Consider the following 19,396-nt stretch of genomic DNA (forward strand, 5'->3'; position numbering starts at 1 on the left):
GACTGCCACTTTTGGTTTATGTTGATCCCAACATGTCGGTTATGTTATGTTGATCCAGCTAATTATGTAGTGTCTCATGACGCTCGTTTTGGTGGTTCTTTCTGAAGAATATTTATGTGATCCCACAAATCTTGTATTATCTCGCGATACTCATCTCACTGGTTATTTTATTTACTACTTCCATTCCCCTCCCCAAATCCGTAGTGTCTAATGATGCTTGCTTTAGTGGTTTTTATGTCAATCCAGGCTTGCCAGTTACCTTGTGTTGATCCCAACATACTAGTTACTTATTGCACTGATTTATGTCATAAATCTGCGACCTTGTACTAACACCCATGTTGATTGTTGTACTGTTTTATTATAAATGCTCGGGTTTACGAATGTGACGAGATCTCTCACACACGCATGAACCACCCCTTCAACACTTGGTCTCACCACCCACCGTATACCATGCAAGGCGGAGAAATCCCAAAAAAATCTCTTCCTCACTTCTATCACAGTTTTCTTTACGTCATGGAGGTGCGTCGCTGGTCCACCTAGAACAAAAAGCCCATTTTATGTCCTATTTTGTATCATGTAAGTAGGTGCCCACCACATCCATAATGATATGTGTTTTTCACTATTATTGTCATGGATGTGTCATTTCCATGAAAAAAAAATATTTTTTGGTTGGACCATAATATCACGGAAGTGTCCTTTTCTTGTAGCGATCCCTATGTGTTTTGAGTCTTCTACTATCATTCTTATGATTAGTTCTACTACTACTCTGATCGAGGTCTATTATATACAATTAGTGTCTAGTGTTGATGCACTAACTTTGCCTTTTCAGCTTCCTCTCTATTGTTGTAATAATGGGGCCTCCTCGTGATATACTTGCAATATATGTTGGTTTTGTATATAGTTATTACGTGAATATGTAATTGATGATATGATCTTTGGGCTAGCGCACAACATATCAATTGAATGAATTGGTGTGTGACATGCTTGGTGGATGACACAACAGATCATCGTACTCCTAGAACCTTCATTTTGAAGCCTTCATCAACGCAGACATAGGATATTGCCAACTATCTTGAACCACAGTAAAAAATATTCTTGCTTCGGAAGTGCTTGCATTCTCTTTACCTCCACCTCCTACTTACTTGCTAGTTATTATTATTCGTTGATCGACACTCTTGTAACTTGTTCTCTTGCTCTAAAACTGCCAACATTAAAACTAGAAATAGAAATTTGCAATAAGAATATCCTCCCCTAGAAAATAGTTCGTCCGTAATATTACTTATGACTACACCCAAATGTTTTTACATTTAGAAACTTACAATTATCACATGTATATCCATATATTGCATAATTTTTAATCTACAGAAAGTAAGAGGTGAATATGGAAAACATGTCAAGAACCACAATTATCCAAACATATTTGTCCAGTAATTATAGATTTCCATTGTACAAGTAAAACATTGTACCGTTGCAGGAATGACCATATACAAAATATGAAATTAGCCTAGCGGTACTTTACTTCACCGATGAGTCCGCATGTGCATCTGTTATTTGAACGGCAACACCATCTGCCTCATCAACTCCTGAGTTGCCTACATCTACGCTTGTGCGCCTCTTAGCCTTTTCAGCCCAATTGAGAAGGCCTTCAGTCACATTTTCATCAAACATAACTCTTTTGAAAGAACTCCCCATCTTTAGCATTATGAAAATTGAATTAGAATGTAAAACATAGAGATCGAGGGCGGTTACTTAAATTATGCTAGTAAACGCCTACATGATGGCATCAAATTAGGAAAATTAGACTATTCATATAGATAGTAAGTTATATGATACTTATATGTACTAATTTGTATATAGAATATTGCACTAGTAAATAAATGTTTTGTTACCAAATAATTCTTTCCCTAATAATAAAGCACGGACTATTTCTGTCGTCCGTTGTCGGTCATTTTACAGAAAAGCCCTCATAGTTTTAGGTAATCAACCCGCAGTCCAATTTTAAGTCACAAAGAACCGTTTTCTGCATTTCACATAAAACCCCCTAATATTTGCATTAAATAATCTGCAGTCCATGTGAAATAGATTTTTCAAAACAATCATATCTTTTAAACCTTAACTTCAATTTCAACATATTATATATGAAATTTGATTAAAAATGCATAGAATGTGAATATGGTGTATTTTCTATCTATTAAATATTTAAAAATAATAATATATTTAAGGTGCAACCTAAATCAATGATGCATGATTCGTCATTTCTTCCACATGAGCCGGCATGCATCACTCAAAACAGGCAAAAAAATAAATGCATGATGCAGGGAATCGAATCCGCGGCTCCGCTTTATTATATTGGTATAAGGGAACTAGCTAGCGTGTGATTCCATTGTGCCAAAAGTTAGTATTCACTCCTATTAACTAATAGTACCACATCGCTGCTTTACACAAAACTACATCAGCTTATATAGGTCTGCAAGTACAGAAGGAACAAGCCTGGCAAGAAATAAGGAGATGCCCGAATAAAGATGAAACATGTTGCGCTATAACAGGAGTAAAGAGGCAACTTTGTGACAATGAGATCCGCCTAACCACCCACGATTCATGTACCGTAGTATGAAAATGTATAGACTAAGAACATCTTTATTTTGGCTGCAACTACATATTATCAAATTCTAAACCATCAATTGTAAACTATAAAAGCGTGTGATATTTTTTCTCGCATTGCAACGCACAGGCCTTTTTGCTAGTAGTTACTCATAGACATTCATGAGTTGAGCGGTCACTAAATGTTCAAAGAAGGTAATAGGAAATCCACTTAGGTCAGAAAACAAACTCACATGAGAGACGATGGCATAAAGCGGTAGGGTGATGTAACAGCAAATGAGTTGGCTAACGACACTGAAAGAAATGAAACTAATAATGAGTTTCTTAAAATGTCAATATGGTGTTGTTATGATCTAGCAGTTACTCCTATGATACCTTATGACAACTCGAGCTATAGCATATGTTGGATTTCCCATGATGCATGATTTAAATCCATATGTCACCTGCATGGTTGGTAATGCAACAGTTAGTTCTACATATACATAGACAAGCATTGGACTAAGTTTGACGATAACAACCTCGATCAGAAACTTATAGTGTATGCAATTTCAATTTCTTTCTCATTGTCATCAAAACTAGAAGTTAGTTGAGGTGGTGACTAGTCAACATATTATTCTTACCAATAGCCAAAAGAATAGTGCAATCTCAAATGCGTTTTGGAATAGGACGATGTGGATCAACAAAAGAACCAATTTTGGTCGATGGAACCAAAAGAAATCATCTGAAGGAGCCACTACTAAATCTCCTTGAATTGCCGTATGCTTTTGTGCAACCTCGTAAGCCAATTCTGTAATGATGTGCTCCATCTTGCTTCCAACCAAAAGTAGCATCTACCAAAAATATCAACTGATGTCATAATTATTCGTTTATGCATGATCCTTGTTATAAACAACTATTTTGTTCACTTTAAAGGTTGACATAATTTGTAGAAGTCCTCCTTCATTAGGTATAATTACGAATTTCAAAAAGAAGAAAATAAGGTCTGACAATATAATTATGTATCAAAAATATGTATATCTCGTGTATGCTCATTTTTTCTATTCGCATTACATATCATGTTTACTTACAATGAATGGACCCAACGATATCCAAATGTAGACATACCATCCTACAATAATTGAGATAAACAATGTTGTTATTTCTGCATGAGTAATATAATATTAAGTAGTGAATATAACCAAAAATATGACAATTTGATAAACAATTGTTGTGAATGGGCCATAACTTGTGACCATTGGTGATACGAACCTTGAACATTCAACAACAAGAATATCATGAGCATTGCCCAGAGGTACCAACTACATAAGAACAACATGACAAGTAGTTATTGTCTGAATCAAAAAATGAACTTATCAAAATTCATGCTTTAGAGAAAAATATGCCATAAATTTTGTAATAATAGCACTGTTAATTTACCTAACACCAACAACTTTCTTGAAGTCAGCCTCCAACGCTCTGATCATGTAATTGTAAAAATTGAACGTTGGGTTACAATGTTTCTACAAAAATAAAAATATTAATTAGCTCTAATGATACGAAAATATATATGTGGTGTTCATTCATGATAACATATGTCTAGCTACCATCACGAAACCAAGTCGCATTGTTGTGTAGTCTTCCTCAGTGACCGATCCATAGAATTGTTTGAAGAATGAACACTAAAAAATGTGAATTAGTTTATTCTCCAACTATAATCAATAACAAATGAAATATGAATAATGTGTTGATACTTCAAACATACCATCCAACCAAATATCCTCCAGCGTTTTTTGTGACCTTTAAAATGATCTTGAATAAACTTGAACTCTTGAACATGCTTGATCATTTCAGGAGCTGCATAATGAATCCTAAATTTCGTAAGAAAATAGTGGACATAATTTTATGTTGAGATAAACTCCAAAGTTAACATTATTCAAATTCTAAAACTACCGACATCATACCATTATCACTATTTGCATGAATCTTTCTCTCCCAATGATGCCAATTTCTCGTCTACATGATAATTGATAAAAATCAATATGAAGAACATGATAGATTACTTTCTAATACAAATATAGTTTGAGTTTTAGTACCTGCATGATTCCGAGAATAATTGTAGAAGCGCTGACAACAAAATGAGTGACCGCCAAGATGAAGATAAATATGTGCAACTGATGAATAGCTTCAACAGAGAGTACCGGAACTTTGCCCTGCATGTCGGATATCAAATGATTCTTTAGATATGAATAAGGGTCAATCCATCAAATATTAAAAAACCATCAAATACCAAATACCTAGGATTAATGCAGAAGTCTAGTGTTGTGTACTTTGTAAATTCCCTCGGTTTTTTAAAGTCTTAGTGATATTTCTAAGCTCTTTTTGCAGAGGATATTTCTAAGCCTTTATGAACATCCAAGCATTCTCATATATACACCACTTTGTTTAGAGTTGTGTTTACATGTTGGTAAACCGTCCTCCAATGGTAGTGCCATTTTAAGCTCACTAATGTACAATCTCATGCATGGGTGGATCCAGCAGGGCGTCATGGTTGCCCCATCACACTCAAAACATATAGATTTACTTTTACCATCTAGTAACTCATTAATGGAACATTTTCTAGCTATTCTCTTCAACGTCCAAATCTAAAAATAACAAAACCTAATGTAAGTATAAAATAGCAAGATCTACTGCAAATCCACGGGTAAATTTTAATACATTGGTTCACCCATGTAACTTTGCTCTTAAATGCACCATTACAGACAAAAAAATACTTGTTTAATCAACAAGAACAAAATTCGACCTTAGAAAGATAAACTATATCGAAACTAAAATTGTGCCTGCTGAAGAGCGACCAGGAAGCTAGCGAGACAGATCGATGCATATGGGCACTCCTAAGAGCAAGGTTAATAGTATAGCAAGCGGTCCTAAGAGGCATATGGGCACTCAACCTGACACCCGTGTCACCCTCCTTGTTAGTTGGGCGCTAGAGAAGCCGGTTGGAAAAGCCAGGCGGGCTTCGGGGATGACGATAGTGGAATGTGCCCTCGGCTCGTCTCTTGCGATGGGTGTGGTTGCTCTGAGGTGTGACCGACATGATGTCCGGCCTCCGGCTACACTCGTGCAAGCTCCTTTCGGGTGGGTGGTACGGGCCGCCAACATGTGGTGAGATTGCTCGAGTTGGCATGATATAGTGTAGATCCAGCTTGTGGGGGCTGGGATTGCAGGATTCGGTGAAAGATCTTACATGGTGGTGGTGCATGTAGTGGCATGGTGGCAGTCGTGTGACTAGTGGTCTTTGGCATTCTCTTCTCCTGTACGGCCTAGGCAACCACCCCAACCTCGTGGGATCGACCTCGCAACCCTCCCTCAACACATGGCCTCTCTCCCTTTGGTTGGAGAGTTGTTGGAGTCCTACCCATCATCAATGGGCTACGACACCTTGTCCCCCTTATGATTGTCGGACCACCAGATCCTCTGCATTACCCCGTTGGTGTCCCCTAGGCTGGCCTCACCTTGCTAGTTGTGGTTCCGAGGATGGTTGCGGGGTCGGTTGTCGGGTGTAGTGGGATGCGGATTTCCTCTTTGTCGTTGTGCCAAGTCGGAAACTTGCATCCCCCTCTTGCATCTATGTTGCTTTGGCGGTCTTCAAGGGTGTTAAGACTGGACCGAGGAGAAATCCCTACACGACGGATGTTGATGTGAACAATGGCGATGTTTGGGGGCACCATTTCATCCTTGGATGCATTATCATGACATTATGCATCCCCCTCTTTGTGCACCAGGGGGACCCTATACCCGGTCCGCCACGCCATGCGGCGATGTCGGCACAATGTCTTCCCCTCCTTGGAGGCACTGCTTGGGGTGCATGTGGAGTATACACGAGTGAAAGATGAAGGTGTGGGCTCATTAGCCTTGGTGGCGAGGCTTGGGGTGGTGTGTTGGTCTACCCGTGGTCCCTGGCGTGGGAATGAGCCTTTGGGGTGCAACGTATTCCATCATCGACGCCTCTTGGACGACCTATTCCTCAGTTCCAGTTGGTTCGTGATGTCCACTTGTCGTTTCCTTGGCGCATTGGGTGGAGCGTGCATTGATCTAGTTTGGCTCGATGTCATGGTTGTGGTTCTGAGATGCCTGACATTTGTTATGACGTAGCCTTGGTGCCATGTGCTCTATCTCTTTGCCACTTGTGACTTGAGACCGGGCAAGGCGAGTTTAGCTAGTTTCTCGTTGCTGGGGGAGCACCCCTTGTTCTCCTCATACTCACAACTTGTATGGTGCGCCCCTATTCCTCCTTTCTCCCTTACGTTATATTGCACTCTCCAACCTATGAGTGAAAAGATACGCAATCTTTGCATATTCATGAGAAATATATAGCTAGTATTTAGCTATATGCGACCATATAATTAAGAACCCATATTATTATTTACTCATATAGGACACAAAACAATAAGCATTAATTACACCACATACATAAACATGCTTCATATCTGGCTATAAGTTTGGTTCTCTATTAAATGAAGCACAGATACTCAGAGTTCTAAGGCCTCTTCCAATGCATCGGTGCTTAGATGAGGTATTAGGCATGTGCCAATGGAGGTTTCTTAGCGCGGGTTCATAGGCGTTTTGCTGATGTGCCACACTAGTTAATGATGAGAGAGAGTAGGGTTGTATCTTAGGTAAGATACGACATTTGCACACTATCATAGGTAAAAATGGTTAATAGCCCAATCACATCTATGCATGTGCATCAAATCATCAAATTTAGAGACGGTCTATAAAAAATAATGCATTGGACTAGTAGTCTCTTAAGTTATTAATGCTTCTTTGATAACGTGCTAAGAAACGATGCATTGACAAAGCCTTAAGTGCATTAAAAAAATTAGCAACTAGTCTTCCCAATGCATAAATGCTTCACTTTTGTAGCTAATTAAGCCTCCCTCATGGAATTGTTTGATAACTAAAGTCCTTCATGCATTAGTTGATAATCATTTTTGCATAGGTCCACACGCTTGGAGCCGTTTCTTTTTGGGGTGACCATAATGCTCTCTCTCCTTTTTAATAGTTTTCCCACATCATTTTTTTGCCTATGTGATACACTTAGCACTTGTACACAGTGGAGCACTTAAAAGAGCCTAAGTTGGTGGAGATACAACTCTTAGCTTATTTCTCTATGCGGTGTAATTACTACTCTAATTGGGTTTGGCTTAAATCAATATTTTTAACCATTTGGATCCCTACAACTAGGACAAATAAATGCAATATCACTTTGACGCACTACCTAAGAGATACACAATGCATTGTGGTGATTGTCTGTAAAAACACCAACTATTTATGAAATCGCATTAGGAGTCAATGTATCAAGAGTTCTCTAGCAAATTATACTTGTCAAATGTGGCATCAGCAATGGTCAAATCTTTGATCCGGCAGGAGGTAAGTTGGTTTGATTTCTCATATTGGGGAAACATATACAAGTACTAGATTTGACGCAGATACTCATATTTTTCTGACTTTAACTCAAGCTTTTGGATGCTATTCTTTTGGTGTTATAATATGCCCATCATGAGGTGTTTTCCTGTCTAAAAAAAGTGGGACTTGTTTATGATGAATTTGTAAATTTCTCGGTGTTGTGAACTGAGGTAGCTCAGATGTTTAGGTTTCTTGTGGTGGAATCAACCCACTGCGTTCAAGTCCTAGACTTGACACCGATACTCGCATTTTTCTTGATTTGTTGCATACTTTTCGATGATGTTCGTTTAGTGAGAGAAGATGTTTCGTCGACTACGAGATGTTTGTAGTCTTGGTGATTTACTTGGTGAAGATTCAGCTCAAGTTGTGTTGCGGTGGTCGCTGCTGCGATATACTCGGCTTCACATGAGGAGACGGCCACAATTTTTTGCTTATGTGACACCCAGCTGATTGGGTTTGAACCAAGGTAGAAGATGGCACCCGAGGTACTCTTTCTATCATTGATGTCACCCGCATGATCACTATCACTGAACCCAACCAACTTTAGCTGGTTCCTCTCCTCTCTTTTTTAGAAACACCCATGATTCAAAGCGCCTCGCACATACCTCAAAATATGATTTACCGCTACCATGTGTTCTTCAGATGGCTGCTCCATGTACCGACTGACATCCCAACGGCATAACATATATCCGGACGAGTGTGCACTAAATATCTCAAGCTTCCCACTACGCTTTTATAGGAAGTTGAATCAACTAGCGGAGAGTCACTTACTTTTCTCAATTTCAGTCGTTGCTCCATAGGAGTTTGAGTTACTTTGCAATCTCCCATGCCACACTTGTCCAGAATTTTTGTTGCATAAGCTGATTGACACAACGAGATGCCTTGTCGGGTTTGCTTCACTTCAATTCCAAGATAGTAACTGAGTAGGCCCAAGTCACTCATGCTGAACATATTCTTCATCTGGTTCTTGAAGTTTGCTATCTCCGTTATGCTATCCCCGGTGATGATCAAGTCATCCACATACACTCCCACGAGCAGACTTGCACCATCCTTCTTCCTCTTGTACACAGCATGCTCATAAGGGCATTTTTCAAATCCCAAATCTGCCAAAGTTTTGTCCAATTTTGCATTCCATGCCCGGGGTGCTTGATGCAGGCCATACAATGCTTTGCTTAATTTCCGAACTTTGCTTTCACTTCCTTTCTTGACAAAGGCAGAAGGTTGTTCAACATATACCATCTCTTCCAAATCTCCATTTAGAAAGGCCGACTTCACATCCATGTGATGAACTTCCCATCCTCTTTGAGCTGCCATGGACACAAGTAAATGCACAGTCTCAATGCGGGCTACCTGTGCGAATACCTCTTCGAAGTCAATGCCTTGTTGCTGCGCATATCCCTTCGCTACAAGACGCGTTTTGTGCCTCACGACGGCACCTGCAGAGTCTTTCTTCACTTTATAGACCCACTTCAAACCAATGGCCTTGTGTCCCTTTGGTAAATCAGTCAATACCCATGTATTGTTATCTTCAATAGAGTTCATATCTTGTTGCATAGCTCTGTGCCAACAACGCTCCTTTTCTGCCTCATGAAAATTTGCGGGTACCAAGCAAACACAAGTTTGAGTATTGCATATTTACCTCGGTTGTCTCATCATACAGCTCCTCAAGAAGCCACTTGCCTTGTGGTCCAACCGAGGCACTCCACGGTGAAGTAGACACCGCCGTGGCTGCTGACTGTTGCTCAAACACTATTGTGGCACGCATTTTAGGAGTCTCGGCTAATTGGGGCGCTATTGCAGGAATGTGTGTCATGGCAGGCGTTTTGGGGGGCTGAGACGCAGCCATGGCAGTATTTTCTTCTGTCGTGGCAGCAGTTCTGGAGGCTGTAGGAGTTGATGCACCTGTTGGCACTCTGCTGACCACTGCTGCTTTTGCAACCTCAAACACAAAGCTTGGTGACATGTGCTACTCTTGGGACTCACCTTGGCCCCACTCCCACTTCCTTTCTTCCTCTAATACAATGTCACGTGTCACATGAAGCTTCCTCTCAGCTGGGTCATACATTCTGCATGCTTTTGAGGGTGTCTCATACCCTATGAACGCCATTGGTGAGCTGCGATCTTCAAGCTTTGTGAGATGTTTGCCCACCTTCTTGACATGAGCTACACAACCAAAGGTTCTCAACTGTTCTACATTCGGTTTCCTTCAGTGCCAAGCCTCGTATGGTGTCTTGTCGGTTACACTTTTGGTCTCAGCCCGATTCAGCAAATACACTGTTGTAGCCACAACTTCCCCCCCCCAAAAAAAAAATTTACCTGGGACGGACATTCTCTTCAGCAAGCTCCTAGCCACACTCACCACAGATTGGTTTCTCCTTTCAATGACACCATTTTGCTGAGGAGAATACGGCGTCGTCAAGTGGTGATTCGTACCGAGCTGATCACAATACAGAGCAAACTGATTAGAGGCAAACTCCCCTCCTCTATCTGTTCTCAACACCTTCATCTTGTGTCCAGATTCTAGCTCTGCTGCTGCCTAGAGTTTTTTCACAGCCTGGAACGCCTCATCTTTGTTCTTTAGAAGCACAATCCACATGTAACGCGACATGTCATCGACCAGCAGCAGGAAATATTTTTTTCCACCGTGTGTGGCCGGTGTAATTGGACCACACTAGTCACCATGGACTAGCTGCAACGACTCGGTCGCTCGATAGCTCGCAGCTAAGGGAAACAGTAGGCATCATTGCTTGGACAACATGCAGCAATCACACACCTGGTCGACATGCTCAATGGAGGGCATCCCATTTACCATCTTTGCATGAGAGAGATGACCTAGTGCTCTGAAATTCACATGTCCATAGCGCTTATGCCACAACCAAGGCTCACTGTGACAAGTCATTAGGCACAACGGCTCAGCATCCTCAATGTCCAGAACATACATCCGGCTTCTGGTCCGCAACACATGAGCTGACATTTTTTTTCTTGATCCCAAACCTGCATCACACCATTTTCTGCTGCATACTTGCACCCATTCTCATCTAATTGTCTGAGGCTAATGATATTGCTCCTTAATGGAGGAATGAAGTACACATCCTTCAGCACGCGATGACCACCAGAGAGGCGCTTCATTAAAACACAACCTCTCCACATATTTCAATTGTGGAGCCATCTCCAAACCTCACCTTGGCTGACACGGTGCGGTCTAGCTCCATGAACTTGTCCAGACTGCAGGTCATGTGATGGCTAGCTCCGGTATCAAGATACCAACTCGTGTTTTGACAGCCTGCCAGCTTTGGCACAACCTTTTCTTCGTTGAGGAGAACTACCTCACCAGCAACCTCCAAGGGCTGCACCAACTCGAGTGTTTCCATCATCAACAGCCCCGGCCCATTGTCATCATCTTGAGCAAGGTTGAGCCTCTCTTTCTTTGGCTCTGTACATTCAGACTGGAAGTGACCAAGTGCATCACAGTTGTAGCACCGTATCTTACTCTTATCAAATTTCTGGTGCTTCTTGGGCTTTTGATCAGAGTGCTCACCATGCCACCCCCCCCCCCCGCCGCACGCGCCCACCGCAACCACCGCCGCGACCGGACTGCCCTCGCCCGCAGCCACTATGGCCGTCGGCGCCGCCGCTGCTAGATCCATCTCCACTCAGCTTCTGTTTGCCGAGCAGGTTCTCCAATGCCTTGGTCACGAGCATCAGCTGCTCATTCTTGTCGCCGCAATCACCACGACGCCCGATCTCATTCTCCTCGAACGCGCGCAGCCGGCCAACTACCTCGGCAACCGACATGGTCTTCATGTCACCCCACTGCTCGATCGTCCCGATGATATGTGAAAACGGATCAGGGACAGCAGCAAACAGCCACTTGACGACCGTCTTCTCCGGGAGCTCCTCTCCTAGTGCACGGATCTCACTAACAAGCGCATTCAGCCGGCAAGAGAATGCATAGATCGTCTCGACATCATCCATCAGCATGCGGTCAAACTTCCGCATCAGCTGATTTTTGCGCGCCTCTGTCACACACGCCTCGCCGATCCGCATCGGGCGGATCGCATCCCATTCCTCTCTCGCCGTCTTATACTCGACGAGCGCCATCATCACATCATCAGGAACAGACTGGGAGATTTCCGCCATCTCGCCCATATCTCGTTCCTCGTCGTACTCGGCGTCGGCCTCGACCACCGACCACACGCCCAATGGACGCATCATGATCTTCATCTTGGCCGCCCAAAGATGGTAGTTCAACTCCGTGAGCTGCGGATATTGCATGGGGACGTTGGGGATCCTCGCGGCGCTCCGGACGACCACGGCGCCTTCCTCCGAGGAGTCGTTGTCCGTGCGCTTCCCCGGCGGCTGGTACTTCCCCGCGCTAGCGGCGTCCTTGTCCGCCATCGCTTTAGATCACCGTCGCCACACTCCACCACGCTCGCTGCCGCCGCAAGATCGCCTCCCACGAACCAAGGCTCCGATACCAATTGTCAGGGAAATCTCCCCTGGATCACTCAAACACACGCGATCTCGTGGACTTGAAGAACACACACGCACGCGAGCACACAGGAGACCAACACCAGCAGATTTGCGACGCAACTGCTTGTGTCTTTTCAGTTTTTTTCTCTCTTTATTCTTGCTTGCCTCACGCATAACAGAATGTGGCCCAGTACAACACAAAAGCTTCCTCACGATCCTATTTTCCCGTGCCATCCCACGGAGTATCGTTCGGGAGCTGACTCGGCTAGCTAAGACTCAATCTATCCCTATATGTATACATAAACGTGATAGGACCTATTTATTTTCAACATGTAAATTGTAAACAGAAAATCTATGGCACATGCAACACCCTGCAACGTGCACTCCTATTGACTCCATCAGTTTTAACTTGATAGGGAACAAGAAACATCAAGGCAACAAGATTAATTTCATAACAATCGGGAGTGGCGGCGGTATAGTAGTGGGTAGTGGTGAGGGAAGGACGGGGCGGCGAGCCCCGCGCGGGAACACCTTCAGTTTCAGATGGCAACGACACGCGGATCGAGGAGGAGCCAATGGATCCTCTCATGCTGCTTTAGGAGCAAATGAACACCAACTTGGAGGAGGTTGGGTAGATAAATGCGGCTCTCCAGCATTAGATTTGGGCCCCACGCCTAGCCGCAAACGATTGGCCAGTCTAGGACGCCGCCGTCGAGACGCATTTCCAAGTCATCAGGCCAACATTGCTGCATGTTATGCGGGCAGTGGGGATGTCGGTCGAGGTGGTCGTGGTTTGTGTTGAGTATCATGGTTGTTTAGAAAATATAGATAGACTAAGATTTATTCATGTCTTCATTTGTATTCCAAAATGATCATGTACTTCTATATATATATGCCTCTCAAGCAATACAACAACTATTTCTACAATCCTTCTCTTCTTCTAACATGATATCTTTCGTAAGTTTCTAGACCTAGCTGCCGTCCACCGCTTCCGCCCCGCGCGTCGTCCCTGGAACGAGGTTGGCCTTCATGACCGGTGTTGGGGGCGCTCCTTCCTAGGGTTCGTCATTCGATCTTATTGGCCGGCTGCCCTAGAGTCTTTTTCCCGACCTCTTGATCCGATTTTTTCTCTCTTCCACCGGTCCCTTTAATCGACGTTTTGTTTTGTTTTCCAATCTAAGATCGATTTACGTCGCCCGCCGCCGTCGTCGACCCCCGCGCCTCTACTCCGACGCCGACATCCACTCTTCACCGACCACATCGTCATATACCGTGCGGCAAGGCTAGACGCGTCGCCCAAGGGACCCCTTGTGCGTCATCGTCAACCGCTCACCCACGTGGTCTCCATTGTCGGCTCACCTTTGTCGTCATTGCCCGGGACATCACCGACAACGTCGCCATCGACTCTGATTTACGTGTTGTCCCCGCCGTGGCACATACAGCGTCGTCGTCAGTCTGATCAACTGCCCACGTGCGTGCCTTCGCCAAGCACGTCCTCGAGCATGCGCCCATCACCGATCGAGCCGCAGGATGTCGTCGCGTCATCTCTTCGGACTGCTGCGTCACCGCCCCGAGGTCCTCCCAACGGTCGCTCTGACCTGCACGCCGCTACTGTGGCACGCGGTCCACGCCGCCGCCCCGAGATCCTTTCGACGGGTAACCCCGTAGCCGTCGCCGCCGCCTTCACATCGCCCCTTCAGGGCTGTCGTGGCATGGCACGCGGTCCACGCCGCCGCCCGTCGGTCGTCATCTCTGGCCAGTGGTTCCCCCCGCAATTGCCCCGACCTACGAGCTACACCGCACCTTCGGGCTATAGCGAGGCGGCATGTGGTCCCCACTGCCACCCGAGGCCGTCCCAGTGGCTGCACCGACCAGCGTACCACTGTTGTGTCGCCCCTTTGAGACGTAGTGTCACGGCACACGGTACACGTCGCGCCCCCGAGGTCTTCCCGCGGCTGCCCCGACCCGTGAGCTGTCGCTACACCACCCCTTCAGGCTATAGCACGACGACACGTTGTCCACGCCGCCGCGCGAGGCCGTCCCCGTGGCTACATCGACCCGCGCATCGCCGTTGCGTCGCCCCTTCGGGTCGTAGCGTCGCAGCACACGGTCCACGTCACCGCCCCGAGTTCTTCCCGTGGCTGCCCCGACCCGCGAGGTGCCGCTACACGGCCCATTTGGGCTGTAGCGCGGCGGCACACGATTCCTGCCGCCGCCCGAGGCCATCCCCTTGGCTGCACCGACCCGCACACCGCCGCTGCGTCCCCTCCTTCGGGCCGTAGCGTCGCGGCACACGATTCACCTCGTCACCCTGATGTCTTCCCGTCACGACCCCGACCCGCCTCACGGTCCACTCCCCCATTTCCGTCTGTCGACTCTACATGGTATGTGCCGCGCTGCCTCCCTTGGCGTGGGAAAGCCATCGTTCGCGTCGGTCTTCGTCACGCTATCGGGTTCTTCCTCGCCTACTTCGATAATCGCCGCCGCACTTCTAACCAGCCACTTCCGCCGTCGTCGGTCCGTGGCTGCTGCTCCTTTTCGGCGACGTTGCGGCTTGCCCACCCAAGCCACGCCACGCCTCTTCTTCGGCGTCGTTGTAGCTCACCCACCCGTCCACTCCCTTCATCATACGTCCAGCACCAGCTCATCGTTGGCGTCTACTCCGACCACCGCGGGAGAGATCCCCCCCCCCCCCCCCGCCGCCGCCGCTGTTTTGCGCCGCATCCGTTGTTACGTCTCCTTCTATGATGGCCCTTTCGACTCCTCGACATGGAATACAGCTTGTGCAGGTCCCTCATCTACGCATGCCTGGTGCTGGCAACACTGACGCGTGCCTTCGTTCCCGGTGTGTCCTCAGGCCTGGCAAACCTGGAGCAATGCATCGTCAACATCGTCCTTGTCCGTCTACGCATGCTCGGTGCTGGCAACACCGATGTGTGCTTTCGTCCATGAAGTGTCCCCGGACTTGGCAAACCCGGCGTGACGCGTCGTCAACTACTTCTCCTTCCCGGCGCATCACTACTTCGACACCACTACGCCCATGACTAACTCAGCGCCTCCTTGCGTCCGCGGCTTCACGATGACTTCCTCGACACCGGTTACCCCGACTCGACACCGACCACGGTGTTCTTCGCACGGCTACCTCGACGCACGGCTCCCTCGACCACGGCTACACCATCCTCCGCTCTCGGTTACCCCGACATCGGCACAAAGGGTTGCCGCCTTGCTTGAGAAACCTCGTCGGTTTCCACTCCAGCCACAACTTCCGCGATGCATGGACCGTTACAACTGTGGGGGGATGTCCGTGGGCTTACCATCGGATTCTTCTCCAGTCTCATCATCTGCGTCTCTACCGTTGTGACTGCGAGGGAATGTTGAGTATCATGGTTGTTTAGGAAACATAGATAGACTAGGATTTTTTTCATGCCTTGACTTATACTCCAAGATAATCATATATATGTCCACGCGTCTTAAGCAATACAACAACTATTTTAACTATCGTATAATTTAATTAATTATTATGGGTCTTATGAATATAAGCCGCGCATTGCGACTAATTTTCTGCTAAATCTGCTTCCATTTAGCAATGAAATCGATGATTTTAAACCTATTCCATGAGTTCAATATATTCGCCCGAATTGATTTTTTGGGGAAGAACCTGTGAGCCAGTGATAAGTGACTCCTACTTGCAGAGCAATATGAAGCATGAGTGTGTTTGTACTTTGCCTTGGCAATCTCCATATCCATATAGAATTGCTCCTGGACGACGATCGCCGATATGACCAGGGCCGGCTCTGGCCCTAGGCGAACATGGGCAACGCGCAAGGGCCCATGTTCCGAAGGGGCCCATCACCGCATATATGTAAGTATGCTTCTGTTGTTATATGGGCTGATAAAAGGTATCTGATTGGAAGAGAAAAAATATCTGATCGGACTTCGGGAGAGGAGAAGGCATCGATCCATCCCTGCGTGTCCGTTCGTCGCCTTGCCTCGGCCGCCTGCCTGCATCGATGCGCTTGCGCATGCGCGGTTGCACCTCCGGCACTCCGGCGGGCACGTCCGACCCTCATGGAGAAAGAGGAGAACTGGTATTTATGTATCTGCAGTTTGTATATACTTTCTGTAGTGGAGATCAGGCCTGGTGGAGAACTGGAGATCGTCCAACACTGCAGCATGTGATCAGGCCTGGTGATTAACAAATAACAACGCCCTGATCCCTGCGCCCATTCGCTCAAGGTAATTTAAATACTCCATGTCAGCGTATATATTTGCCTAGTGTCCTAGTCCTTTTAGATCAGTTGATCTTAGGCCCTGATTGATCTGACTACATTGTTGTCGAAGAACTCATAAGAACTTGGTTCTTATTTGAGAATATTATTTGTTATATTTCGCTACTCTTTTATTTTATTTTTCGTGATATGACATAACTTAAGCGCTTATGAATTATTTATAAACGTCTTTAAATAAGAATGTATGCTTAGATTTAAACTTTAATATTTTACGTTTGTATATTTATAAATACATACATATTTATTTATTTTCTAAGGGTCTATTTTTGAACTTCGTCCTAGGGCCCCGAAAAATATAAAGCCGGCCCTGGATATGATGAATCTCTCATATGAAGGTTCGATGCCAGGGTTTACCTTTCTTAGGCAGTGATCATCGGAGGCGGCTCCAGCAGCCAGAAGCCGCCTCGCCCCGCCCAGAACGAAGTGCGCGGTCTCGGCGACGCCGTCCGGCGCAGGTGGCTTGCAGGGCAGCATGTGGCCCATGACGCTCCGTCGTACGCACAGCCTGCCCATGGCCCCCTGGAACACGGTGAGCAGCAGCGATATGAATCCCAGCACCATGAGCTCATCCTTCACCCTGAGGAGGGCCTCGTACAGCGGCTTCTTGCGGCTCCTCATCAGTCTCTGCGAACGTGCGCGCCCAAACGCAACAGTCAACAGAGAAACAGTTCAGAAAGAAAACGTACTACGTAGTAGCTTCATCGATGGGATGTATACCTTGCCTAGGCGGTGGAGCAAGCGCTCGAAGAGGAGGGAGATGATGACGATGGCGGAGCAGATGGACGCGACGATCCATGTCGGCGTCAACTCGAGCGGCTTGGCTTTCCCTTCTCCGCCGGCCATGGCGCCCCAAGGGTCACTGCTATCCCTTGTTACTGTTGGTATTCCTCAAACGACATGAACAAGCAAAGCAAGCAAGGACCAGTTCTTGATCGATTTATAATGGTCCTCGATGAGCACTAGCATAGAGGAAGTCCATTCCAAAACACGGTTCAAGAGAACAAGATGAAGAAAATGGCAACGATGATTACAATGTGCGCTCCCCATTTTCCAAACACTTTGCAGTATGCTGTCCCTGGTCTCTACCACACCGTCGATGTACGCTATGCTCCCAAGCTTTGCCTGTGGGAGTTGATCTGTTCACGGAATCTGGTAGAGATTTCGTCCTCGTCAGCGATGTACTCCGGCCGGCGGCCGTCGCTGCGCGTCGTGTCCTTCTCCACGTCTCGACACGGGGTGAATTACAAAAAATCACCACATTTACACTAGTCAAACAGAATTACGACCACATTCTTTGCTCGTTGCAAAAATCCATCATTTTCGTTGTAATTTTTTTCAATAAACATAAATGGTCAATTTAAAGCCGTCACCAACGATTTGATTTCCATAGAATATGCCCACATATCAGGTGCCGTATAGGACGAGTGTAACGACCAGCGAGTGACGTCGTAGCGCGCGCTAGGTCATAAATGGATCCGCCAAAAACTCCCCCGCCCGCCCGTGGTGGTCAAGATGCACGCCCCGGACTGGGCCATCTTCGAGGTGCTGCCGCTGCCGGGAATCGCGGGCCGCCGGGGGCAAAGACGGCCGTGGTAAGAACGCGCGCCAGATCACCTCGGTGTTGCTCCTCAAGGTGCAACGCGTGACGGGGAAGCTCACGGGCGCTACCACCGTCGCGCTCTTCGTGGCGGTGGCCGCGCGGAGGCGGGTGGCGGCGTGCCAGACCGACTCCGACTCCGACGCCGCCAACACCAACGCGTGACGGGGAAGCTCACGGGCGCTACCACCGTCGTCATCGGCAAAAACAACGTCGAGGCTGGCGCCTAGCAGGAGGAGTTCCCCATGGTGCTCGTCCAGATTCCACTGTGCAACGAGAAGGAGATAAGCTGCAAAACTAAAAAAATGAATTTCCACTTCGCTTAGGGGCGGGGGAGTTCTTGGCAGATCCGTTTATGACCTAGCATGCGCTAACGGCCCTGGCCGTTAGAGTCGTCCTACGTGGCACACGACATGTGAGCCCATTCTGTCAAAAATCATAGTTAACGGCTTCAAATCGGCCATTTGTGTTTATTGGAAAAAAAATACAACAAAAGTGATGGATTTTTGCGATGATCAAGAAATGTGATGGCAATTCTGCTCGACTATTGTAAATGTGGTGTTTTTTTTGTAATTCACTCTCCCACACGGCATTCCTTGGTCCTTGCCTTCCCACACCGTCCAATTCATTAAACGGTAATCCTTGATCATCTGGTTTTATTTTCAGGCCCAATGTCATCGTTTCTTCTCGATCAAAACGGCTGCGAGGGCGTTCGTTGAGGGTTCCTTTCCAGCGAACAATCGCCGGTTAGCATTACCGTGCATTATTTTGTTCTTCCAAAGGCGAGAAAGGTCATGACGCAGTGGCGGCATGCAGGGACGAAGCTGCCTTGTGGGCATTGGGGTCAGTTGACCCCAGTGAAATTAGGAAACCCTTCATTAATTTAGTACTAAACATTATATATTTATTGAAGATGACCCCATTGGCATAGATATGACCCCAACAAATATTTTTTCTAGCTTCGTCCCTGGCGGCATGGGTTCTAGAAGGT

At 46.3% G+C, this 19,396-nt stretch overlaps 1 protein-coding gene across 1 annotated transcript; it reads right to left on the reverse strand.

Annotated features, from left to right (window-relative positions):
* Nucleotides 1-1,515: 1,515 nt before the first annotated feature.
* Nucleotides 1,516-17,651, reverse strand: LOC123404685 (MLO-like protein 1). The gene is made up of 13 exons (XM_045098621.1): nt 17,526-17,651; nt 17,163-17,432; nt 4,674-4,790; nt 4,542-4,593; nt 4,343-4,434; nt 4,185-4,259; nt 4,018-4,100; nt 3,850-3,899; nt 3,669-3,709; nt 3,222-3,431; nt 2,977-3,044; nt 2,835-2,895; nt 1,516-1,692 (listed from the first exon to the last, which is right to left on the reverse strand). The coding sequence occupies exons 1-13, from the start codon at nt 17,649-17,651 to the stop codon at nt 1,516-1,518; spliced, it is 1,422 nt and encodes a 473-aa protein (XP_044954556.1).
* Nucleotides 17,652-19,396: the final 1,745 nt, after the last annotated feature.

This window comes from Hordeum vulgare, chromosome 6H (assembly GCF_904849725.1).
Source record: "Hordeum vulgare subsp. vulgare chromosome 6H, MorexV3_pseudomolecules_assembly, whole genome shotgun sequence".
Lineage (NCBI taxonomy): Eukaryota > Viridiplantae > Streptophyta > Magnoliopsida > Poales > Poaceae > Hordeum > Hordeum vulgare.

What these genes read in the sequence shown, in the direction of transcription:
- LOC123404685 (XM_045098621.1), bottom strand. Translation starts at nt 17,651, where the DNA reads ATGGCCGGCGGAGAAGGGAAAGCCAAGCCGCTCGAGTTGACGCCGACA. An exon ending in TCATGCAAATAGTGATAATG is followed by an intron (nt 4,435 to 4,541) that starts GTATGATGTCGG and finishes TTCATTATGCAG; the next exon opens with CTCCTGAAATGATCAAGCAT. An exon ending in TTTATGCCATCGTCTCTCAT is followed by an intron (nt 1,693 to 2,834) that starts GTGAGTTTGTTT and finishes ATAATGCTAAAG; the next exon opens with ATGGGGAGTTCTTTCAAAAG.